This window comes from Podarcis vaucheri (assembly GCF_965113315.1).
Source record: "Podarcis vaucheri genome assembly, chromosome: 12".
NCBI lineage: Eukaryota > Metazoa > Chordata > Lepidosauria > Squamata > Lacertidae > Podarcis > Podarcis vaucheri.
Window position 1 is genome coordinate 53,709,513 of NC_138750.1, and position 20,992 is coordinate 53,730,504.

General features: G+C 41.4%; 1 protein-coding gene across 6 annotated transcripts in view; it reads right to left on the reverse strand.

Annotated features, from left to right (window-relative positions):
* GALNT11 (polypeptide N-acetylgalactosaminyltransferase 11) overlaps positions 1 to 17,194 on the reverse strand; it is a 243,969-nt gene extending 226,775 nt beyond the window's left edge. Inside the window, exons 1-7 of one of the 6 annotated variants that reach the window (XM_082192391.1) lie at positions 16,928 to 17,191; positions 13,656 to 13,732; positions 10,617 to 10,752; positions 7,515 to 7,847; positions 4,905 to 5,028; positions 1,746 to 1,912; positions 1,508 to 1,633 (exon numbers count right to left, since the gene is read on the reverse strand). In XM_082192391.1, the coding sequence (XP_082048517.1) occupies positions 1,508 to 1,633; positions 1,746 to 1,912; positions 4,905 to 5,028; positions 7,515 to 7,809 (712 nt within the window). In that variant the 5' untranslated portion in view covers positions 7,810 to 7,847; positions 10,617 to 10,752; positions 13,656 to 13,732; positions 16,928 to 17,191. Of the gene's footprint in view, positions 1 to 1,507; positions 1,634 to 1,745; positions 1,913 to 4,904; positions 5,029 to 7,514; positions 7,848 to 10,616; positions 10,753 to 13,655; positions 13,733 to 16,273; positions 16,442 to 16,476; positions 16,633 to 16,927 lie in introns of those variants that run through there. The other 5 variants (XM_082192392.1, XM_082192395.1, XM_082192390.1 and 2 more) reach the window with 5 other exon arrangements.
* Between the last annotated feature and the right edge of the window lie 3,798 nt (positions 17,195 to 20,992).

The window sequence follows — 20,992 nt, forward strand, 5'->3', positions numbered from 1 at the left end:
CTCAAATAGTAAAGCTGAACAAGTACTGCTGCATGTTCGGAACTTCAATGTAATTATACTGCATTAATGTAGATGATTAACACGCATTAATTAGGAGGAGCTTAGATCATCATTACAAATTATAACACAAGCTTTCCTGATTCAACACTGATTATTGTTCATGCACAATGCAGGCTGATTATAAAGATTATCAAAAAGATACTTTAACCTAATTAAATGTTATAGCCACAACAAATCTCTCTGGGGAGATGACTGTGAATCAGTATGAATGGGGTATTTGTAAACAGCTTTAATAAGATGCCTTGTCATAATGGAAACAATTTAACTGTCAACCTACATGTAGTGAGCTAGGGCCAGATAAGTTAGTCCCTTTTGGGGAAAGAAAGACAAGCCACAGTTGTTTTACTGCATTTCACAAACCCTGGTTTTCACAACTGGTACATATTATGGTGAAATAAAAACCTTTTATAACAAGGGGATTGTTATAACATTACTTCCCAGGCTTAATACACTCAAGATTAGAAGCCAACCTCGGATTTGCCCCTTCCCTGCTTTCCTCACCATGAGCAGAAGTGGAATGATCCTGGACAGCAAGAGAGATTCCATATTTAAGTAAGTTAAAATAGAGAAGAGATAGCCAACTACACTATTCTTGAGTGTCCACCCTATTTTCCAAATGGTGGTTCACTATAGTCTGACACCTTCACAAGTATTCAGGTTCTATACTGATGCTGACAAATACCTACAGAATATTTAACCATCAGGAAATAACAGGAAGAAGCATACATATTAAAATTTGAGACAGTGAGAGAATTATATTTCTTATATACTAACTGTGGCTAACAGTGGTCTTCTCAGCAACAGACGTTTATTTGCTTTTGAATCCAGGGATGTTCTATGTATTTTGCTGACTTATTTTTTGTTCATTTTAATGATGTATTTTTAAAAGGCATCTGAAGGCAGCCCTGTTTAGGGAAGTTTTTAATGTTTAATGCTGCACTGTGTTTTTAATACAGTGGTACCTAGAACTTAATTCATTCTGGAGGTCCGTTCTTAAACTGAAACTGTTCTTAACGTAAAACACCACTTTAGCTAATGGGGCCTCCTGCTGCCGCTGCGCCGCCGGAGCACGATTTCTGTTCTCATCCTGAAGCAAAGTTCTTAACCCGAGGTACTATTTCTGGGTTAGCGGAGTCTGTAACCTGAAGCGTATGTAACCCGAGGTACCACTGTGTTCAGTTGGAAGCTGCCCAGAGTGGCTGGGGAAACCCAGCCAGATGGGCGGGGTATAAATTATAAAGTAATAGTAGTAGCAGTAGTAGCAGTAGTAGTAGTAGTATTGTTTTGCTTGAAAGCTGATCAAGGAGCATTTACTATGAGAAGTTTAATATTTTTCTTTATTCTTCATTAAATGTATTAAAGTCACAAGCAATTTGGACAAACCATGATTTAGAAGTACTGAACAAACAAAGGGACTACTTGAATTCATGGATATAAAGGACATTACCTGTAGCATGGGAAGCTCCAATCATTCTCCCACGAATTAGCCCTTCTCGCTTCTCATTTCTGACTAGCTTTATATTGTTCGGAAGATTTTTTGTTAGATAAGCATCCAATTCTTCTTTCAGATCAGCTAGAGTAAGAAAAGGCAAGGGGAGTAAGACAGCATTTAGTAATCTGTCAGTAGTCCAAGTATCCTTAGACTACACTGCACAAAATTAGCATATAATGCAAGAGTCTTTCACCTAATTCACTACTGTCATCCACCAAGATAATTTCATGGAGAAGATTAGATGGGGTGCGGTCCAAAACGCTATGCACTGTCCGAAGCAAGGCAGAGAATGCTTCATTATAGAAACAAATTATAATGCTAGCATAGGGCAGATCACGAGGATAACTTTTTTCTTTACACCTGCAAGAAAGAAAAAGCACATATTATAACACATGGTTTTCAAAGAATGTTGCTAATATTTCACGAACACCCCAAATAATACCAAAATAGAAGCTGCACCCTCCCTTTTATAATAACCATGCAATATGCGTGTAGCTGTTTCCCCCACAGAATCTCTTTCACTCATGAGTTTAAGAAACCATATGCCCTGTGAATCATTGGCACCTAAAAAAGGAGTCTGGCAATTGAGTTGCTGAGGAATACAGGATTTTGTTTTTTGTAGAGGATGCAGATTTATCCTTCTACTGTGCATGCTTGTTGTTTGAAGAAACTGAACTCTGCATATTTTACATTTCTTCCTCTGCATTACATTTGTCCACTTTTTTTTAAGATAATGAAAACAGGGAATTTAGAGAACACAGTCATCCTATCTCTAAAGCATCCACAGATAAGTTATTCAAAATCCAGTCCTTTCCCCACCCCACCCCACTCATTTTCTTCCTCTGCTCCTTCCATTCATAGCCCTTTCTTCACCTTACACTTCGTTCATCCTCCTCCTTTCCCCATTTAATTTTTCTTTCAGCACTGCGATACCTTTCTAATCCTGATATCCTTCTAACAAACACATGAAGCTGCTATATACAGAGTCAGACCACTGATCCATCTCATTCAATATACTCCACACCAACTACAGCAGCATCTCAGACAGGGGTGTTCCCCAGTGCTACCTAGAGGTGGCAGTACTTGATTCAGATATTTTCGGCATGCAAAGAATATATGCTCTTTCCCCTTTTAATTCCCTACTTCCCTACTTTACAGTTCCTTAAAACTTTAAACACTATTCTTTAAATTTCTCCACAACTTTTTCCCCTGTCCATTTGCATGTCTTTTTAAGACCCAAATATCTTTCCCCTTCTATTCCATTCTTTTCCCCTTCTTCAAGCTATTCCTCATATTCAGCAATTTCCACGGCTCATTTTTACTTTTACTGACCCCTGTACGTACAAGTAGGGCTTCCTATATTACAGAACCTCTTACAATTCTATAGCGTAGAGAAAAGATGTAACAGTACAGTGGTGCCCTGCAAGACGAATGCCTCGCAAGACGAAAGGGTTTTGCATTTTTTGAGCTGCTTTGCAAGACGAATTTCCCTATGGGCTTGCTTCGCAAGATGAAAACGTCTTGCAAGTTTGTTTCCTTTTTCTTAACGCCGTTAATACAGTTGCGACTTGACTTCGAGGAGCAACTCATAGAATGCGGTGTGGTAGCCTTTTTTGAGGTTTTTTAAGACTTTGGTGATTTTTGAAGCTTTTCCAAAACTTTCCCGACACCATGCTTCGCAAGACGAAAAATTCGCTAGACGAAAAAACTCATGGAACGAATTCATTTCGTCTTGCGAGGCACACTGTAATGATGAAAAAAAATGATTGTATATCTAATTTCCAGTTAAGCTTGAGTCCTAGGAATTCTCAATTAAACACTGAATCAAAGGAAAGCAGGGTAGGGAGCTGTATTTTTCCTTCCTTCTCTCCAATATTGCTTCTAGAAAATTATACAGGTTACTAAGTTTTGCAAAGTATCTTGCAGCCCTGTTCATAACCATACTTAAAACACAGAATGATGTCAAGAATGAACTCAATGTTCACTCTATCCTAATAAGGAGATAAAGGCCTTTTAAGTGAGATCTTTGAACCTACACATTACAACAGGATCATGACAAAGCCAAAATCAAAGCTCAAATAACAAAATATTCAGTGATATGCAGCTATTAGGGCTGTTTTACAAATCTGGATAATTAATTTGAAATTAAAAGATTGGTTTCTCAAGGTACACAATATATAGCTGCATTGCAAGAGAAAGGAATACAGCCTTTTGTGCATGCATATGTTAAAAGTTGGTTCTGAAATTTTAAATTCTATATGGATAGCAATGCCATAGTGATTACTAGATTTTACATTGCAAAGAACTTCACACACAAAGGGCACAATCCAGCCAAAGTTAAGCACTTTAAGCAACAGAAAAATACATATTTGTCTTGCATACTGCACAGCAAGAACCGTCAAGCAATTCTACAGGTTATGCATATTTTGCCAATGTAAATATAAAAAGGAACTTATTTTCAAAACCATGTTATTTCTGAATCGCTCCCTTTCTTAATATAATTTCTGGTATGGTCTGAATTTCTTACTTCTCATCCTCTCTCATTTCCATCAGCTCTCTATTTGGGGGGAAATATGCTCATTCGACAACTCTGAGGAGACCTTAAATCTGTAGAGGACTGGAAGAAAAATGTTTACTTGATGAAAAAACTACGTCACATGTGATATCCTTTTTCTTTCTTTAGCATGGCTAAGAAATAGAACCCAGGACAGGACTATGAAATAGACAATTTTCAAAGAGTCAAGTTCTATTGGGTGGAGGGAATAAATCAGCTGCCAGATTTTGGGGGAAGGGCCAAAGCTGCTCTCCCCCCAATGAAGAAAATATGGGGGGGGGGGGGATCCAATGGGAGAAAGTAAAGTAATACACTTAAGACTGTTGATGTTCCAGGTGTATAGCATGTACTCCACTCACAATATGAAGTGCCCTGGACTCCATCTCAGAGGAGCCATACAGGAATGCAAAAAGTGCCTCCCCTGTGGTTGTTCTGATTAAAATTTAAATCAACCATGTCTACAAACACTGTAAAATGCTTGATGCTCCCATGCTTGATCTTCTGACTCTTCCCTTCTGCAGGACTAAGCCATTTTTGCAAAGCACAGAGCCCTTTCTTTAGGTGCTATTTCCTTCCCTGTTCACCTTCTCAAAGCAGCTAGACAGCTCCCTAATGGAATCTCCCCCCCTCCCAAGTATATGTAGGAATATATATAGGCACATTGCCAAAGGCATCGCTGCAACATACAAGCCCCATCCTTCCCACTGCCCATCATTCTGTTGGCCTTTTTTGCTAGATCTTCACCACTGGGCTCTTGAAACAAAGCATTCACTTTATCGAGAACATGCAGAAACATACTTTGCATCTCTTGTGTCTGGCACATCTCTGTGATATCCCAACCGGTTACTGATGAGCATATTGAAAGCATGCTTTTGATAGCCCAAGTCTCTCACTTCCTGGTCTTGTTCATTAAAAATCATACCTGCAACGGAGAATGTGCCAAAATCAATTTACTGTCTAATGTATGTATTGCCAATGATCAACTTCTTAAACTTATGTGTTCAGCTAATGATATATTCCAATTCAAATTACTGCCCCATACTCATTTCCTGGCCCAGAGAAAGACTAATGAGGAGGTTTCACTGCTAAACAGGATGGCCTATCTAAGCTCAAGGCATTTATAGCAATATTTGTGCAGTATTTACCATACTACTATGGTACTAATGAAGCTCTCTTTTCAAGTCTTAAGAGAGCCAGAAGAGGTAGCTGGAATACAGTAGTACTTTGGGTTACATACGCTTCAGGTTACATATGCTTCAGGTTACAAACTCCGCTAACCCAGAAATAATACCTTGGGTTAAGAACTTTGCTTCAGGATGAGAACAGAAATCATGCTCCGGCGGCGCGGAGGCAGCAGGAGGCCCCATTAGCTAAACTGGTCTTCAAGTTAAGAACAGTTTCAGGTTAAGAACGGACCTCCGGAATGAATTAAGTACTTAACCCGAGGTACCACTGTATTGCTCTTTGGGGCAGGAGGGAGTGGGGGAGAAGGACGGCAAGAATGTAGGAGGCAGAAGGCTAAAATACACACACAATTTGCAAAGCTGGTCTCAATAATTTTAAGTACTCCCCAGTGATATAGCTGCATGGGATTTCAGAGGAGGAGACATGGCTGTGTTTGCATGTTGATTCAATACACCTAGTCCACGCTAACCGCTCGTTAACCTCACTTGCCCATATGACAGGCAGGAGCATAGTAGGCAAAGAACAGATTGCACAGTGCAAAGAGGACAAAATGGCATCAAGGGGCATAGAATACTCCACATCACTTTTCTTTTCTTTTCTAAACTTGCTCCTTCAGGATCTTCCAGTTGTGCAGAAAACACATCTACATGTACATCCTTAACAACACTTGTCCATAATATATAGCCATACTGCGGTTAAAATTTTCAGGCCAGAAGACTACAGCTAGTTTGTTTTATTTTTCACTAAACATATTGAAACCAGTGGATCATGCAGCACAAAAAAGAAAAATCAAATCAAACCAGTGGGAGGCATGGTACAAAGGTTTAGAAAGCAGCATGCAATGAGTTCAAATTCTTTATTATTTTTGTGACCTCTTACCTATTCTTGCACATCTGAGGACTAGAAACAAACACCTTTAGTTTGAAAACTCTGGAGAATGAACCTGGGCCCTGCCTATTTTTTTCTAGAATAGCCAGGGCCCAGGTTCATTCTCCACTCTTTTTAAAGGAGGGAATGCATCTTGGAAATGATTCTAAGCTTTCCTCCCTATTTTACAAAGCATATTCTCTCCTTGCTGCAACTAAAATTGCATACAGCTTATGGGTCATGTAACCTAATCTTCTTAACAGTCAAAGCCAATAGGCATCTTCAGTTCATTCACTATGAAGCAAGCATTCAGGGAAAGCGTGATCAAAAAAGTAAATAAGAATTTTTAGCTTCTCCAATTTCATGAAGAAAAACCTACTGGACAAAAATATGTTTCTGAGAGCTACATGCAGTAATAGCATTCTACATGCATTGGTTAATGATGAATAGGTTCCTCACCCTGAGGAAATAAGAAGGAAATTGAGGCTGGGACCTGGGTGCAGAGTACAACTGGCTCTGTGAAGAAAAGGTGCTATTGTACAAGACACCAGACAGAGGCTGCACAATTCTGTAGTCGTGACTGCTAAGCCTCTTCCTCATTCTCAGTTGGGTCTTATTCCAGGGACTACACTCATTTCCCCTTATCATAGGTGGAACTACAGTAAAGAGACCATAAGTGGCTACATGAGCCGCTGTAGGGGTTCCCTGTTGCCAGTTCTGGGCTTCCAGATTGGTCCACCACCACCTTCAATTATGAGAGAAAGAGGGGGGCAGAGAATGTGGGGGCACTTAGTTCCTTCGCTGGGATGTTTTTTTGAGGCTGGCAGATTCTGCAAGCCCTCAAAGATTGTGGGTTCCTCAAGGTTCCTGTTCCCCTATAATACCAAGACTCCTACAGAATCTTGCTCTTCCAAAGGTCTCCTCAGAGTCCAGACATTTCAGACCAAGCTGTACCCCTAATACTGTAGAATGTGATTCATAATGAACACTATGCTGAATGTCTGGCTTTCATATCATAAATAAAGCAAGTCTGATTACCTTATCAGATGATAAATTTCTTTGCAGATGGCAAAACATCCCTAGCATATTTTGGCACTAAACTAGACAAAGATCTATTTGTATTTTAATGGTTTATTAAAATAGCAGATCTAATTGAATTGCCTCTGCATTTTTCATTAGTAATATATATGTCTGGCAATTACTAATCTGGGTAAACCACTGTGCTTCAAGAGCAAGCACTTTTCTAATTTAGGGCTCCCATTCATTTCCTGTCTGAAACTACATAGGAAGACAGAAGCACTTCACATCTGGTTTTCACAATATGAGTTTCAATGCAGTCAATTACTATTCACTTACCCATTTCAGGAGACATCTCAGTATCCCCCTTGATGGGATCCTGTGCAGCATTTCCCAATGGATTCCTGTTCTTACTGTATCTGTGGTAAGCTTCAGGTATGTGTACTGGCCCATGGACAAAACGGGGATAGATCTTTTTAGGAAATGGCTTCTGAGGTTCAAGCCCCTTGATGGGCACATTCTTGAAAGACTGGGTCTCTTCGCTGAAGTTGAAATAAATAAAGAGTAGAAGTGTCCAGGTCACAGATGTGAAGAGGCAGCCATAGCAGAAATAGCGAAGTGTAACACTTCCCATTGTAATCCTAGCATTGTTGTTAGCACATTCTCAATCCCCTAAAAAAATATAAAAGGGAAAAGGGTAAGATTTCCAATTACAAGCCTCTTCCTGAAAGCTGGCCTTTCAGAAAATGATCTATTTTAAATTAACCGTAGACTGTAATAATGTCTTGGGAATGATAATTTTTCATCCTATACAAAAACATCAAATCATACATCAACTTATCAGTATGCCAAGTTACCATAAAACCAAGGAACAGCAATGAATACAGAAATTTTAATTGAAGCATTAACAGCATTTTTACACAACTGATCACTGCAAATATTCTACAAAGAAAGCACCACATAATAAGATTACATTCTCAAATGCCTTGTGGGCATCTCAATAAAATGTCTATCTTGGATAAACTGCTGGCTTCCTGTTTCTAAATCAAGCATCACTCTCAGAAACAAATACTCCCTCCCCTCTCCTTTAAAAATCCTACTGCCCTTGACTTAACAAGCACTTTGTGTTGTATTTGCTTCAGCACTAACAGTGGTTAATGATAACTAAATTCCCTCTCAGGACTTGCAAAATCTGTTTCAGAACCTGATTAAAATAGGTATTCAGTCAGTGAGTCCTTACTTTTTTAAAACTAACAAGCTACTTGCAAATTCAACTGTTAGAAACAGACTGATCTTCACCTCCAATCCTGGCCCTCAGCATTTGGAGCAAAGAGTGTGAGACGCAAAGAAAGAATGGAACAAATACCATGTTAAGCAAGTAAAGTTCATTTATTACTGGAAATGTCAGGTTGAGACACATTAACAGCAAATATAATCTGAACTTTAAACATTTACAGCCTAACTGCTTAAAATAATTGCAGGACAACTAATTTTTAACAGGGACCATGTTTTGAACTGAGCAAAGGCTGAAAAGTCAGCAACTTTAGCTCTATTTCAACTCATCCTACAGGAGAAAAGACATGAATTCTCAAGCTTTGTTCTCTTAAATACACAGAAACTCTGGTTCTTCACTTGAGTGCTGCACCACTTCACTCTTGTTTACCCATGTCAGAAAGAACTACTGCAACACCATGTCAATGGAACAAGGGATTGCTGCAGGTGAGGTGGAAAGACCCTGGATCAGGGGTCAGCAACCTGCGGCTCCGGAGCCGCATGTGGCTCTTTTACACCTTTGCTGCGGCTCCGGGGCGGATACTAGCGAGGGGAGGAGGCGCATTGTTTGCCCCGACACTCCCCACTGTTTTAAATGTCGCAATGGTTTTGCGGCTCCCAGGTTTTTTTTCTTCGGTCCAAGTGGCTCTTTTTGTCTTAAAGGTTGCAGACCCCTGCCCTGGATCATACCAAGCTCTGGGTCACCAGTCTCTGTTACTAACTTATTGTGTAGTTGCAACTACAGAAAATATTTTTCTAGACCCAGGACACAATTGGTAATCAGCTTCTTCTTTCCCCTCCCCTTCAATGACACAAGGAATTACCGGTACATACACCTGGCTCTGTTTTTCTCCCTCTGCAATCCACAACACTTGCACATCAAACTCAAGATTTGGAACCGGATTAAGAGTTTCTGCAACTAGCCATAGAGTATTTACTTACCAAGGCCAAGAAATCCATGACTGAAAATACTTAAGCACAAACATGATGGCCTCTCTATGTTGGCCACTCAGTAGAATTCTCAAACAAGGAACAGTATATTTCCTATGAGAATGTCATAACCAGTTAAGAAACATGTTCAGTTCCTGCCCCTTCCTACTTAATTTTGAAATTTATTCTTAATTTTGCTTATAGGCCTTGCTGCAAAGAGCAGTGGCAATGATGCTTCAGCCTCCCACAAATTTTAATTTGCCCACAAACCTGCACTGGCATATATACATATACATGCTGCAATATTACTAATAATATATGCTATGACCTCTGAATTTAGGTCCTCTGAACAGAAGAGAACTAATGCTGCAATCCTATACCCATCAATTTAGGACTAAGCCCCTTTAAACTAAATTCAATGAACAGACATGCACAGGAGTACACACTAAGTTTCCAATATTAGCTGCTGGTCATTAACAGTGAGACACTTTGTCCTCACCAGTACTGTAGTACAAGAAGGGACTGGAAGGTCAATTTCCTAGATACAAGTAATCCAGTGTACCTATAAAAATTAAGTCATCTTCACAGAGTTTCTTCAAACTGTATCCATAGCACTTGGTTAAATGAGCTGTAAAGGAATGCTGCAGATACACACATCTCAGCTGGACAGTTTTAAGATTCGCTTTCTGAATAATAGAGTGAAAAAAACAAGTACTGACCATTCTCTATTAAAGTGCACGCTAGCAGAGGACAATGTTATGTAGTAAAAGCATGTGCCCTGTAGTTACAGCATAATCTAGTTGGTGTTTTCATACCAATAATTACAATAAAAAGCACAGCAGCCCTTTAATTAAAACCAGTCCATTCCCAAAAGGATTCAAATCCCCACTCAATCCAATGGGTGACCTTGGGACAGTCACTATCTTAGGAATGACCTACCTGACAAGGGTGTTGGCAAGGATAAAATGGAGAGAGAAAGAAGCGTGGAAACCACCTTGAGTTCCTTGGAGTAATGGTGGAATATAAATATAATAAAAATGGTTTAAAAGGAGGGGGCAATTTGTGTGCCACTCTGGAAAAATACAGCTACTCTTAAAATTTGATTGTATATATAATTCTACAAATCACAATGACATATCACAATTGACACAGGAGACAGTTATAAGCAAGCTAGTCAAAACATGAAGTCCAAGAAGTAATGCTGATATCTTCAAAACAGATGCATTTCTTTCAACCTGCCTATTTTATTTCAGCTTCAATGTTCCCTTTCCAAAGGTAGTATCCTTCTTGTTTGCCATATTACTTTAAATCTACTTGATGCTGTTTCTCCTGGGAGACGCAGAGGTCCGAAATATCTCTTTCTTCCTTTATGTTGCTCAAGAAAAACAGATACAAGAAAATAGGGTTTGCAGCATCCAAACCAAATTGCTCAGACCATCTCAGTTAAACAGTACTATTTAAAGAACAAAATAACATCAGGCATCTCTACACAAGACACCACTTGTATGGCAGAAGACACAATAACAGAAGATACCTCTTACACGACAGTCTCTAAACTGAAAAGTCCCAAATGCTGTAGCCTTTCCACATACAGGACTTGCTGCCCCATCATTGTGGCTGCCCTTTTCCAAACCTGTTCTCTTCAATACCCTTTTTAAAGTGAGAAGATCAGAACTATACTCCAATTGTAGTCATTCCCACAGGAAGTAGTGATGGTCCCCAGCCTGGATGGTCTTAAAAAGGATTAGAAAAATTCAGGAGGATAAGCCTATCAGTGCTCTGCCATCATGGGTGTGTTCTGCCATCATGGTGGTATGCTTCTGATTACCAGATGCTGGAAACTGCGGGACAGAGGAGTGCTCTTATCCTCATATCCTGCTTGCAAGTTTCCAACAGGCATCTGGATGGCCACTGACAGAACAGGATGCTGGACTAGATGAGCCTTTTGTCTGATCCAGCATGCTCTTCTTCTGTTCTTATGAAAATCAAGCAAGTCTACCATCACATTCTTAAAGGGGTCTAATAATAATATTTATTTATTTATTTATTTATTTATTTATACATACATACATACATACATACATACATACCCTATTCATCTGGCTGAGTTTCCCCAGTCACTCTTGGCAGCTCCCAATCAAATATTAAAAACACAATACAGTGGTGCCTCGCAAGACGAAATTAATCCGTTCTGTGAGTCTCTTCGTCTAGCGGTTTTTTCGTCTTGTGAAGCAACCCTATTAGCGGCTTAGCGCTATTAAAGGCTTAGCGGCTATTAAAGGCTTAGCGGATTAGCGGCTAAAAGACTATTAGCGGCTTAGAAAAAGGGGGGGAAAGCGGAAAAAAATCGGAACACTCGCAAGACGTTTTCGTCTTGCAAAGCAAGCCCATAGGGAAAATCGTCTTGCGAAACAGCTCAAAAACGGAAAACCCTTTCGTCTAGCGGGTTTTCCGTCTTGCGAGGCATTCGTCTTGTGGGGCACCACTGTACCACATTCAACATTAAAAGTTTCCCTAAACAGGGCTGTCTTCAGATGTCTTTTAAAAGTAGGATAGTTGCTTATTTCCTTGACATCTGATGGGAGGGCATTCCACAGGGCAGGCACCACTACCAAGTGAAGACTGAGATGCTTAGGAATCCAGGTCCCATGTCCAGCACTGACTTCCACACTTGTATGGTACAAATAGATTTATACCATGTTGCATATAGTCTTTGCTCCATGCCACAAGCCATGCTTTATTTGCCCTATACAACTCAAGTAAAAAATATTACCAACGTGAAATACAAATTTCACAACCCATAATTAATTCCCTGAGTGCAAAAATTGAGTTTGGCATCAGAATGTTGCCATGTTTTCTTTCTTTTTTAGCTGAAAGATACTGCCAATTCTGACTATGGTGAAATGGCTATATTCCATCATTGCTTCCACAGAGTTTTAACTAGTTCTAGCTTTTCTAAAACTTTCACTGATTTTGCAGACATGAGGATAAATTGAGGAAAACATTCTGTCAAAATTTCCCCCCAAATATGAGACAAACGGAAAGGCGGTTCATTATTAATCCTGACTAATAAAAATCTGAACAGTTCTATATTCCAAAGAGCCATAATATGTTATAGTCTGGTTACAAAGTAACTGCAAGTTCCCAAATAGCTGAAAGCTGTAGGTACCTAGATTGGGGCAAATAGCATCGGTTTACATTAGCACTTTGATTAGCCTTAAAAGAATAACAGCTTAAGGTTTGTAGAAAACAAAGGTGCTCATGGCTTAAATGATGATAACAAGGATGTCTGTTATCCTACCCAAAATATCAAACTTAAATCTAAACACTTTTATGCAATCCATGCATGCTTTTAGGAAATGTAACGTTCTCAAGAGAGTTAAGAAGAAACAGAAAATTAAAGCTGTCTATAGACATGTGAAACAGATATTCAGGCAACCTTATAATATATTAAGATAGAAAATTTTAGCAGTAGCTATAGTAGGCTAAGTATCTATAGTATTTTTTCCACAACAATAGCTAAGAATACTTGGCTACCATCACAGATCAGACTGAATAAGCTACTAAAAGTTTCATGACCAAGCTGCTGGATTGAAATATAATAGATTGGTTAAATGTCATCTAACAGGATCACATGTCTCAATGAGAGGCAGATAGACCTTTTTCTTGGCACACATAAAAGATTTCACGGTTGATAGACCAGGCCTAGAGGACCATGAACTGATCAAGGTGAGGGAAAGTGGAACCACTTCCAAGAGGTGCATCAAGACAGGTTTGTCTCTTAAAACACCACTAAAACCATTCACAGCAGAAGAAACACCTAGCCAGAACCAAAAGCTGAAGTGAAAGCTTCTAAACCCTTCCAAGCAGAGTTACCAACTGGGAGATACAGAAGGTACAGGTGCACTGAGCACCATGCCAGCAGAGGTAATAGAATTTTAGCTTTCTTTGTATTTAAAAAAAGGGCAGCAGTCAATCAGATATATCAAAAGAAAGTTAGAAAACAAAACACAAAAACAATGTTAAACCAAAGAGGTTTTCCTCCACAAAGTGGAGGGAGCATGTGCGAGCTTAATCCAGCCCTCAATATTTTATTCAAGTTGGTGCCCCTGATTTAGAGGTTTTGAACTCAACAAAGGAACTGACTAGGTATGATACCACTACTGCAAAAGGCAGGTCATGTTCATTTTCCATCTAGCACCATAGAAGAGGAATCTGAGCAATACTCCAATCTAGTTGAAACGCATCAATAGAGTTGTGAAATATAGACTAGCTTACTGTGACATCATCCTCACTGAGTGAAAGACAGGAAAACAAAGGCTTTCTGCTTCTTCTGCATTCTGAAAGCTGAAAAACTGGAACGGTCATAAAAAATGCAATCAATAAATCAAGTTCTAAGATTGTTACCTAAGGTGAGCTTAAATCTATGCATATACCAGCCTTCAAATAACTTAGGAACTGCACTCTTTTTTTACCCCTCTCAGATTGGAATTGTTTCAGCAACAGCATCTTTGGAGAGAATGCACTTCCCAATTCTATAACTTTGGCAAGCTGATGGAAATGAAGAAACTGTAGAGGCAATACTATCACTTCCTTCACTTTTTTTAATTCTCCTTTTTTAAAAAAGAAATGGTTGCATACCACTTTTGTCTTGCTAAAATTGTTTCATCTTAAGCCTCTTTAAAACTGTACTATTGGTTTCCAACATCCAATTGAAATAACAAATGGGTTATTGAGGAAGGCAGAAGCCTAAACATTTAACAAATTCAGCTATTTATTTGTGTATCTACTGTAACTATACACATGCACACACATTAAAAAAGACTGGCAATCACATCCACCGCTAAACCCAATATGTTTTGACTATACACAATTTTGGCTTTAGGCACAATCTCTAGAACGTAGCCCCCACATAAGTTTTCCTACGTCAGTTCTGTAATTTTCCCTATATTATCCCCTGCTTCAATAACTAGTACTTAATCAACATGGTACTAAACCCATCTCTGCCAGAAGATTAGACTTTGTAGGGTTTAGCTGGATTACTGCAGCAATCAGAGGCTGAAGAATGGTTCTCCTTTCCATATCCTACTTTATCCTTCTATACACTCTCCACAACAATTGTTCAGTCATGAACAATACTTCAGTTATGAGAATACCACCCAAAAATAATAAAAGGGCACTACCTATGCAACACATCACTAGTAGTGACAGTGAAGATAAAAATAATAATACATTGTTCTCACCTACATGCACGCTGGGACTGTAAAATCCACATTTTACAAATGTCTGCAATACAATAACAGGATGCAATTGCAACATATTAAGGAAACAAATGAAAGTTTTTTTCTGATTCACTGTTGATATCCTAATCATCTGCCAATTCTCAACACTGTAACTGTGATAAATAATAGTAAGGATCGTTGTTGCTTAACCTAGTCAACAGCAGTAGTAATTAAATTCCTGAGCAAAATAAAACAACTCCCTGTCCTGCACTAACTTGTGCCAAGGAAAACGCAAGGATTATTGAAGCACAGAAATCCAGGTCATGTGATATGTTAAGAATGGAGCTATTCTGTCTCCTACCTCACACTGTTGCTATTTTCCAGCCAACAAGGTTCAGGAGTTAGGGCATTCCATAGCAGATACAATGGGAGTTTTTAAAACATTATTTCCAATGTTATTTTAACTTGAACTTTCCACAAGAGAAAGATGCCTAAGGTGACAATCCTATATACATTTATCTGAGAGTAAGTGTCACTAAAGTCAATGGGATTCAGTTTTCAGTAGACATGCATAAGGCTACAGTGAATAGGAATATTTTGATCAATAAACTGAATATTTTTCTGTAGCTACTAAAAGTAAGCATGCAATAACCCATAGCTATACAAAACTTCTAACCAGGGCTTAGAGAAACTCTTACCAATTAAAAAAAAGTGTGAAAACTTACTTCAGATACTTCTACTCAGTGCTATTTTTCTAGAAAAAGAGATGCCAGAACTCACCATAAACGCCTCCCTTGTTCTCTTCTAACAGCAATGGTGCCCTGCCACCTCAGAGGTGCTGGAACTGAATTCCGGTGAGTTCTGGCTGAAAAAAGCCCTGCTTATACTAAAAAAAAAACACTACCACATATCATTCCTATATAAGCAGGGATGAAATTCTAAACATCAAAACCTGTACAAATATGAAGAGAGCTTCCACCATGACATTCGCCTCTGCCTTACAATGGTAGAGAATCTATGATGTGGTCATCATAATAGAATGCTATACATTTCAGTACTGTATACAGAAAATTCTGGCTCACACCAGTTTCTCCTTTTCTACAACTCATGTTAGAAATGCCTGTTCCACTTTCTCCACTACATTACGATCAGCAAACAAATAAAATTCTAATGGTTGCTCAGTGGCAAGTCTGACTGAATTAATTGGGTCTTACTCCCGGAAAACGTGTGTTTTGGACTGAGGCTTTCTCTCAGCTGCCGATTTATTGACTGCCACATTCTGACCGGGGCTGAAAGCATTCATTAGGTAGCACAAAAGAGCATCTCAAAGGAGCAAAACCATCTTGCTCATTGGTTGCAAGAACTTGTAAGCAGCTGGTTGTATAAACAAAAAAAAAACACCAACAAAAAACACCCACAAATCTTTCAACTCCAGTTTCCCAATATCCTACAAAGATGGGAGGGAAAGGAACACAACCATGACAACAACCCCACACTTCTGCATACTGTACATACTGATCTTCCACCTCCCCGATCGCACAGTGCGTACAAAAGAGGGACCTACCTAACCTGCATGTGGAGATCTCGAAAAGGTACCTCCTGGCACTGCGGCAAACAGGAGAGGAAAAGGAAGGCAACAACTGGCATGCGAAAACTGCTCATATTTTTACTCACCTGATGCACTGTTGCCTCAGGTGCACGTCCCCGATTGATTGATTGATTGATTGACTGGTTGATTTGTCCTCTCCAAAACGGGAGGAAAGAACCGATTCCCTCCCTCCTTCGTCTATCCCCACTTTCGGAATTTAGATTATCAGGCTCCCGAGCCAGCGTCTGTCTCTCCCCGGCCCCTCCCTGCCAAGTTTCTCCTCGCTCACCGAGATTCAGCGCAATTCCTTGCACGTCTTACACACGCGTAGGTCCCACCGGCGCTGACTCCCAGGTTAGCAGGACACAAGAGCGCGCGCGCGCGCGCACCCCAAACCCGTCCTTCGTTTGCTAAGTTAGGTATGTTCCGTAAAAGAACGTTGGAGGATGCCGTTAACATTTAAACACTGACAACGGCGGGGGCGGGGCGGGGAGAAGCAGGACGTTAATTCACGGGCTGACTGACTTTGCAGCGAGCGTGGCACGGAAGAGGAGACTCCGGACGAAAGCTGCTGGCGGGGGTAGGAGAAAGGCGAGAGGGGCCGACGCGGCTCCCCCATTCAATCGGCGCCCCGGGAGCAGGCCTGGCGTCCGCCCCAAAACCGCAGCCGGGCGCCTCAGGGCGCTTTCCTGAGGCGGGGAGGAGGTCTCTGCTGCCGCAGCCGGTACCTCAGAACTCACCCGCGTTGTGGCCACCGTGCGACGCGGCTGCTGGAGGGCGGCGGGGCTCAGGAGCGCGACTCGTCGGAACCGCCACCATCCTCTTCACCTGAGGGACAGAGAGAGAGGCGCTGGCGGCAACGGCTCTCTGAGGGGAGCGCGCGAGGGGGGTGGGCAGCGGCGCGAGGCACCAACCGTCAGCGGGAAGGTGGGAGGGAGCCGGAGGAGCGGGGAAGCGGGGGAAAGGGGGGGGGAGAGAGACAAACCGCTCCTCCGCGAGCCGCCTCGCCGCGGCCGCTTAGTGGACACGGTCGGCCACGTGACATCCCGCTCGCTTGTTCGCAGGCGCGAGCGTGCGTGCAGTTGCGCGTCGCCATGACACGAGAGGCAGGGCTGTTTGCTGCTTGCCTCTCCCGCTGCTCTCTCTAGCTCTCTTTCTCGAGCGGCGGGACAGGCAAGTTTTAAGGCAGGCAGGCGGGAGATCCGGCCCAGCCCACGCCCTTTGAAAATGTGGCTGGTGCACAGCACGTGAAGTAATAACGCAAAAGAAACTCTCCCAGAGGTCTTGCATGAATTGGAAATAGAGAAAGAAAGAAATATCCACTCTTGTTTATTTTGCTACATTTTAAAGAGGTCAAGTACTCTACTAATAGTTTATAATGCTGTTTTAGATATCGTCTTTTTGGCTGTTTGTACCTTTATGCCTCCGGCCCTGAGGTGAGAAATGGCTTTCCTCCTTGGGGGCCAGATTCCCTCATAATGACAGCTTTGGGGGCCGGATTCTGACAAGGCTTGAGGAGACTATTGTGGTTGCTGGGTGTGGCATTCATCTTCCTTTGCAGCAACCCCTAATCTGCAGTTCTGTGCTCTCTTCCCTGGTGTGATAGATGTGGTTTCTTTCTTGTGGTGAGACTTCCTGTATCAGGTTGATGGTGATGCCAATTTCCCACATGCACTGTGTCAGGAAGATTTTGGGCATCACATGGCAGGAGAGAATCTCAAATATGTGCTCTCCCAACCACATTCCCAGCGTGTTCACACTCCTGTCTCAGAATGGCAGGATCCCCAAGGATCCACTGTATTCTGTATTCTGTGCCACTGTATTCTGCTCTGGTCAGACCTCACCTGGAGTACTGTGTCCAGTTCTGGGCACCACAATTCAAGAAGGACACTGACAAACTGGAACGTGTCCAGAGGAGGGCAACCAAAATGGTCAAAGGCCTGGAAACGATGCCTTATGAGGAACGGCTAAGGGAGCTGGGCATGTTTAGCCTGGAGAAGAGGAGGTTAAGGGGTGATATGATAGCCATGTTCAAATATATAAAAGGATGTTGTATAGAGGAGAGAGAAAGGTTGTTTTCTGCTGCTCCAGAGAAGCAGACACGGAGCAATGGATCCAAACAACAAGAAAGAAGATTCCACCTAAACATTAGGAAGAACTTCCTGACAGTAAGAGCTGTTCGACAGTGGAATTTGCTGCCAAGGAGTGTGGTGGAGTCTCCTACTTTGGAGGTCTTTAAGGAGAGGCTTGACAACCATATGTCAGGAGTGCTCTGATGGTGTTTCCTGCTTGGCAGGGGGTTGGACTCGATGGCCCTTGTGGTCTCTTCCAACTCTATGATTCTATGATTCTATACTTTATAGAAAGCTGGCTTCAGTCATCAGGCCCATTGGCAGACCAACTCTGCATTACAAAGATGTATGCAAATGTGACATGAAGGCTGGCAACATCCCCCACCCTGTGGGAATCCCTTGCAGGATGATCACAGCGCCTGGAGACAATTGGTCAGGTCATGTATCCACAGCAATGACCAGAGGAGGAGCACAGAAAGAAGAAATGCCTGGGCATACTGTATCTGCACCAGCACCTTCATCTGCCCCACCTGCAACAAAACATGTCTCTTCCATATCAGTCTCTATAGCCACAGCAGGTGCTGTAACTCTCGAACTTCACCCCTGAAGGCACACTTTTCCACTGTCTCCCAAGATAGACAGATCCCAACCATGTTGGTCTCATCTAAGAAGACTGGTCAATGTAAGTTTTTCATTCGTAAGGATGAAAAATAAAATTTAAGGGTCTGCGAATGGGATCAGCTATTGATCTACATCATGTGGAGGCAGAGTTTTAATCAACAAAAAGTACTCCATTCTCACAACTTTAGAAAACACTCGCCTTAAATGTTGTGAATGTTTTTGGGGGGTGGATGCCTTTGTGGCATAGGTTATTTGAAAGACCATAATTATTTTTTCATAATGATAATTAGTAAACCTAAGAAGTGAATCTGTTGTTGTGAAAAAAGTACTAAATGTAAAGCAGTTTAAACATTTCATAAGATTCCATAGCAGAGAGGCTGTTCTCCACATGGCTTAATCTAGCTTGGCTTGACAGCACCCACATTAATTGGGTGTTGCAGGGACCCTAATCTTGTTCAGAAGGCAGTGTTTGCTCAAAGGAATGCATGCTTTTAATGCTCTTATGCTCAGGCAGCTTAGGAACACATGCAATTCAAGAAACTGTATTAATTAGTGGGAATAAAGAGCCACTCCCCCCACTAATCTCTTACACTTAACCTCCTGCACAGTTTCTAGAGGGCAGAACATTTCAGTGTTTCCATCTGTTAACTGTTCAGCACCTCGAGGGCAATGTGTGTTAGAAAAGTTGCTAAGGCACAAACAGCTTCTAATATGCTCAGAGCCTTTTAGAAAGAAAGCAATAATATAAAGCATGTACAATTTGTCCTTAATAACCACAACATTCTCTCTGTTGGAAGCCACCTTTTGCTTTGCTGGACTGTTTTCCTGGTACAAAAGCAAGAAAACAGCATTTTTGAAGGAGTTGCGTCATGGGTACGGTATTCTTAATCCATCTTTCCTGGTTCAGAGGCTTGGGGCCTGGTATTGCATATCTGAGGACCATAGGAAGCTGCCACGTGCTGAGTTGGACCACTGGTCGGTCTATCTCAGGACCATCAATGCTGCCTAGCAGCAGCTCTCAAGGCTTTCAGATAGGGATATTTTCATCCTGGTTAGATATGACAGAGATTAGACCCAGGACCTTCTGCATGCAAGGCAGAATGCTGTCCCAATGAACTAAGAAAGGGTGAGTGGGACCATGTCCCCCCCCCCAGCCCTTACCCTTGGTAGGGTCTGAAGTCCCACCTGTTTCTTCCTAACCCCATCCCCTATGCAGAATCAAGCATAAATAAGAATAAAATGATTTGAACCATCTAACATTGGCTTAACTCAGAAAGCTGAGATCTGTTCCATCCAGATTTAGCCCTCTGGTGGATTTGTGTACATGTATTACTCTATTTTATAGCCTGCCTTTTAGTATTTTGACTCCCAGAGCAGCTTGCAAACAATCAAAGCGACTGAAGACTTTAACAACACACAATATAGATACTGTATTACAATTGACAACACCCAAAGGCTCAACAGAGGCAGGACCAGATGGTATCAAAAGTTTCAAAAAGTAAGTATGGCACCAAGAAGGCCTCCCTGGGAAGTGTATTCGAAAGGCAGGATGCCATTCAGTCAGTAGAGCATGAGGCTCTTAATCTCAGGGTTGTGGGTTCGAGCCCCATGTTGGGTGAAAGATTCCCTCATTGTAGGGAGTTGGACTAGATGCCCCCTGTGGTCCCTTCCACCTCTACAATTCTATGTTTACAGAAAATGACTTCTCTCCAGTCTGCAGCTAGCTGGCTTCAGGAGACTGGGGAACCCAGAGAAGGGCCTTTGAAGATTTATTTGTTATTTTATTTTTTCACAAAATTTGTATACCACTTGATTGTAAGAAAAACCCTTCAAAGCAGTTTACAAAGATGGAATTTATGTACAGGAAGGAAGGCAGTCCTTAAGAGACTTGGATCCCAAGCCATGTAATGAAAACGCAGGCAATTAAGGGAACTATATAAGGGCTGCCCAATTAAGAGGACTACATAAAGGCAGGATTTCTTTGCCATCATTGCTTCCTCAGTGAACTGCCCTGCAGAGCTGTTTTGGATGGTGCGTGGACTAGTTAGATTCAGTCTAGAAATTGGAACAATGTGCCCCTCTAATAAATGCAACTCATTTGTGAGTTATTTT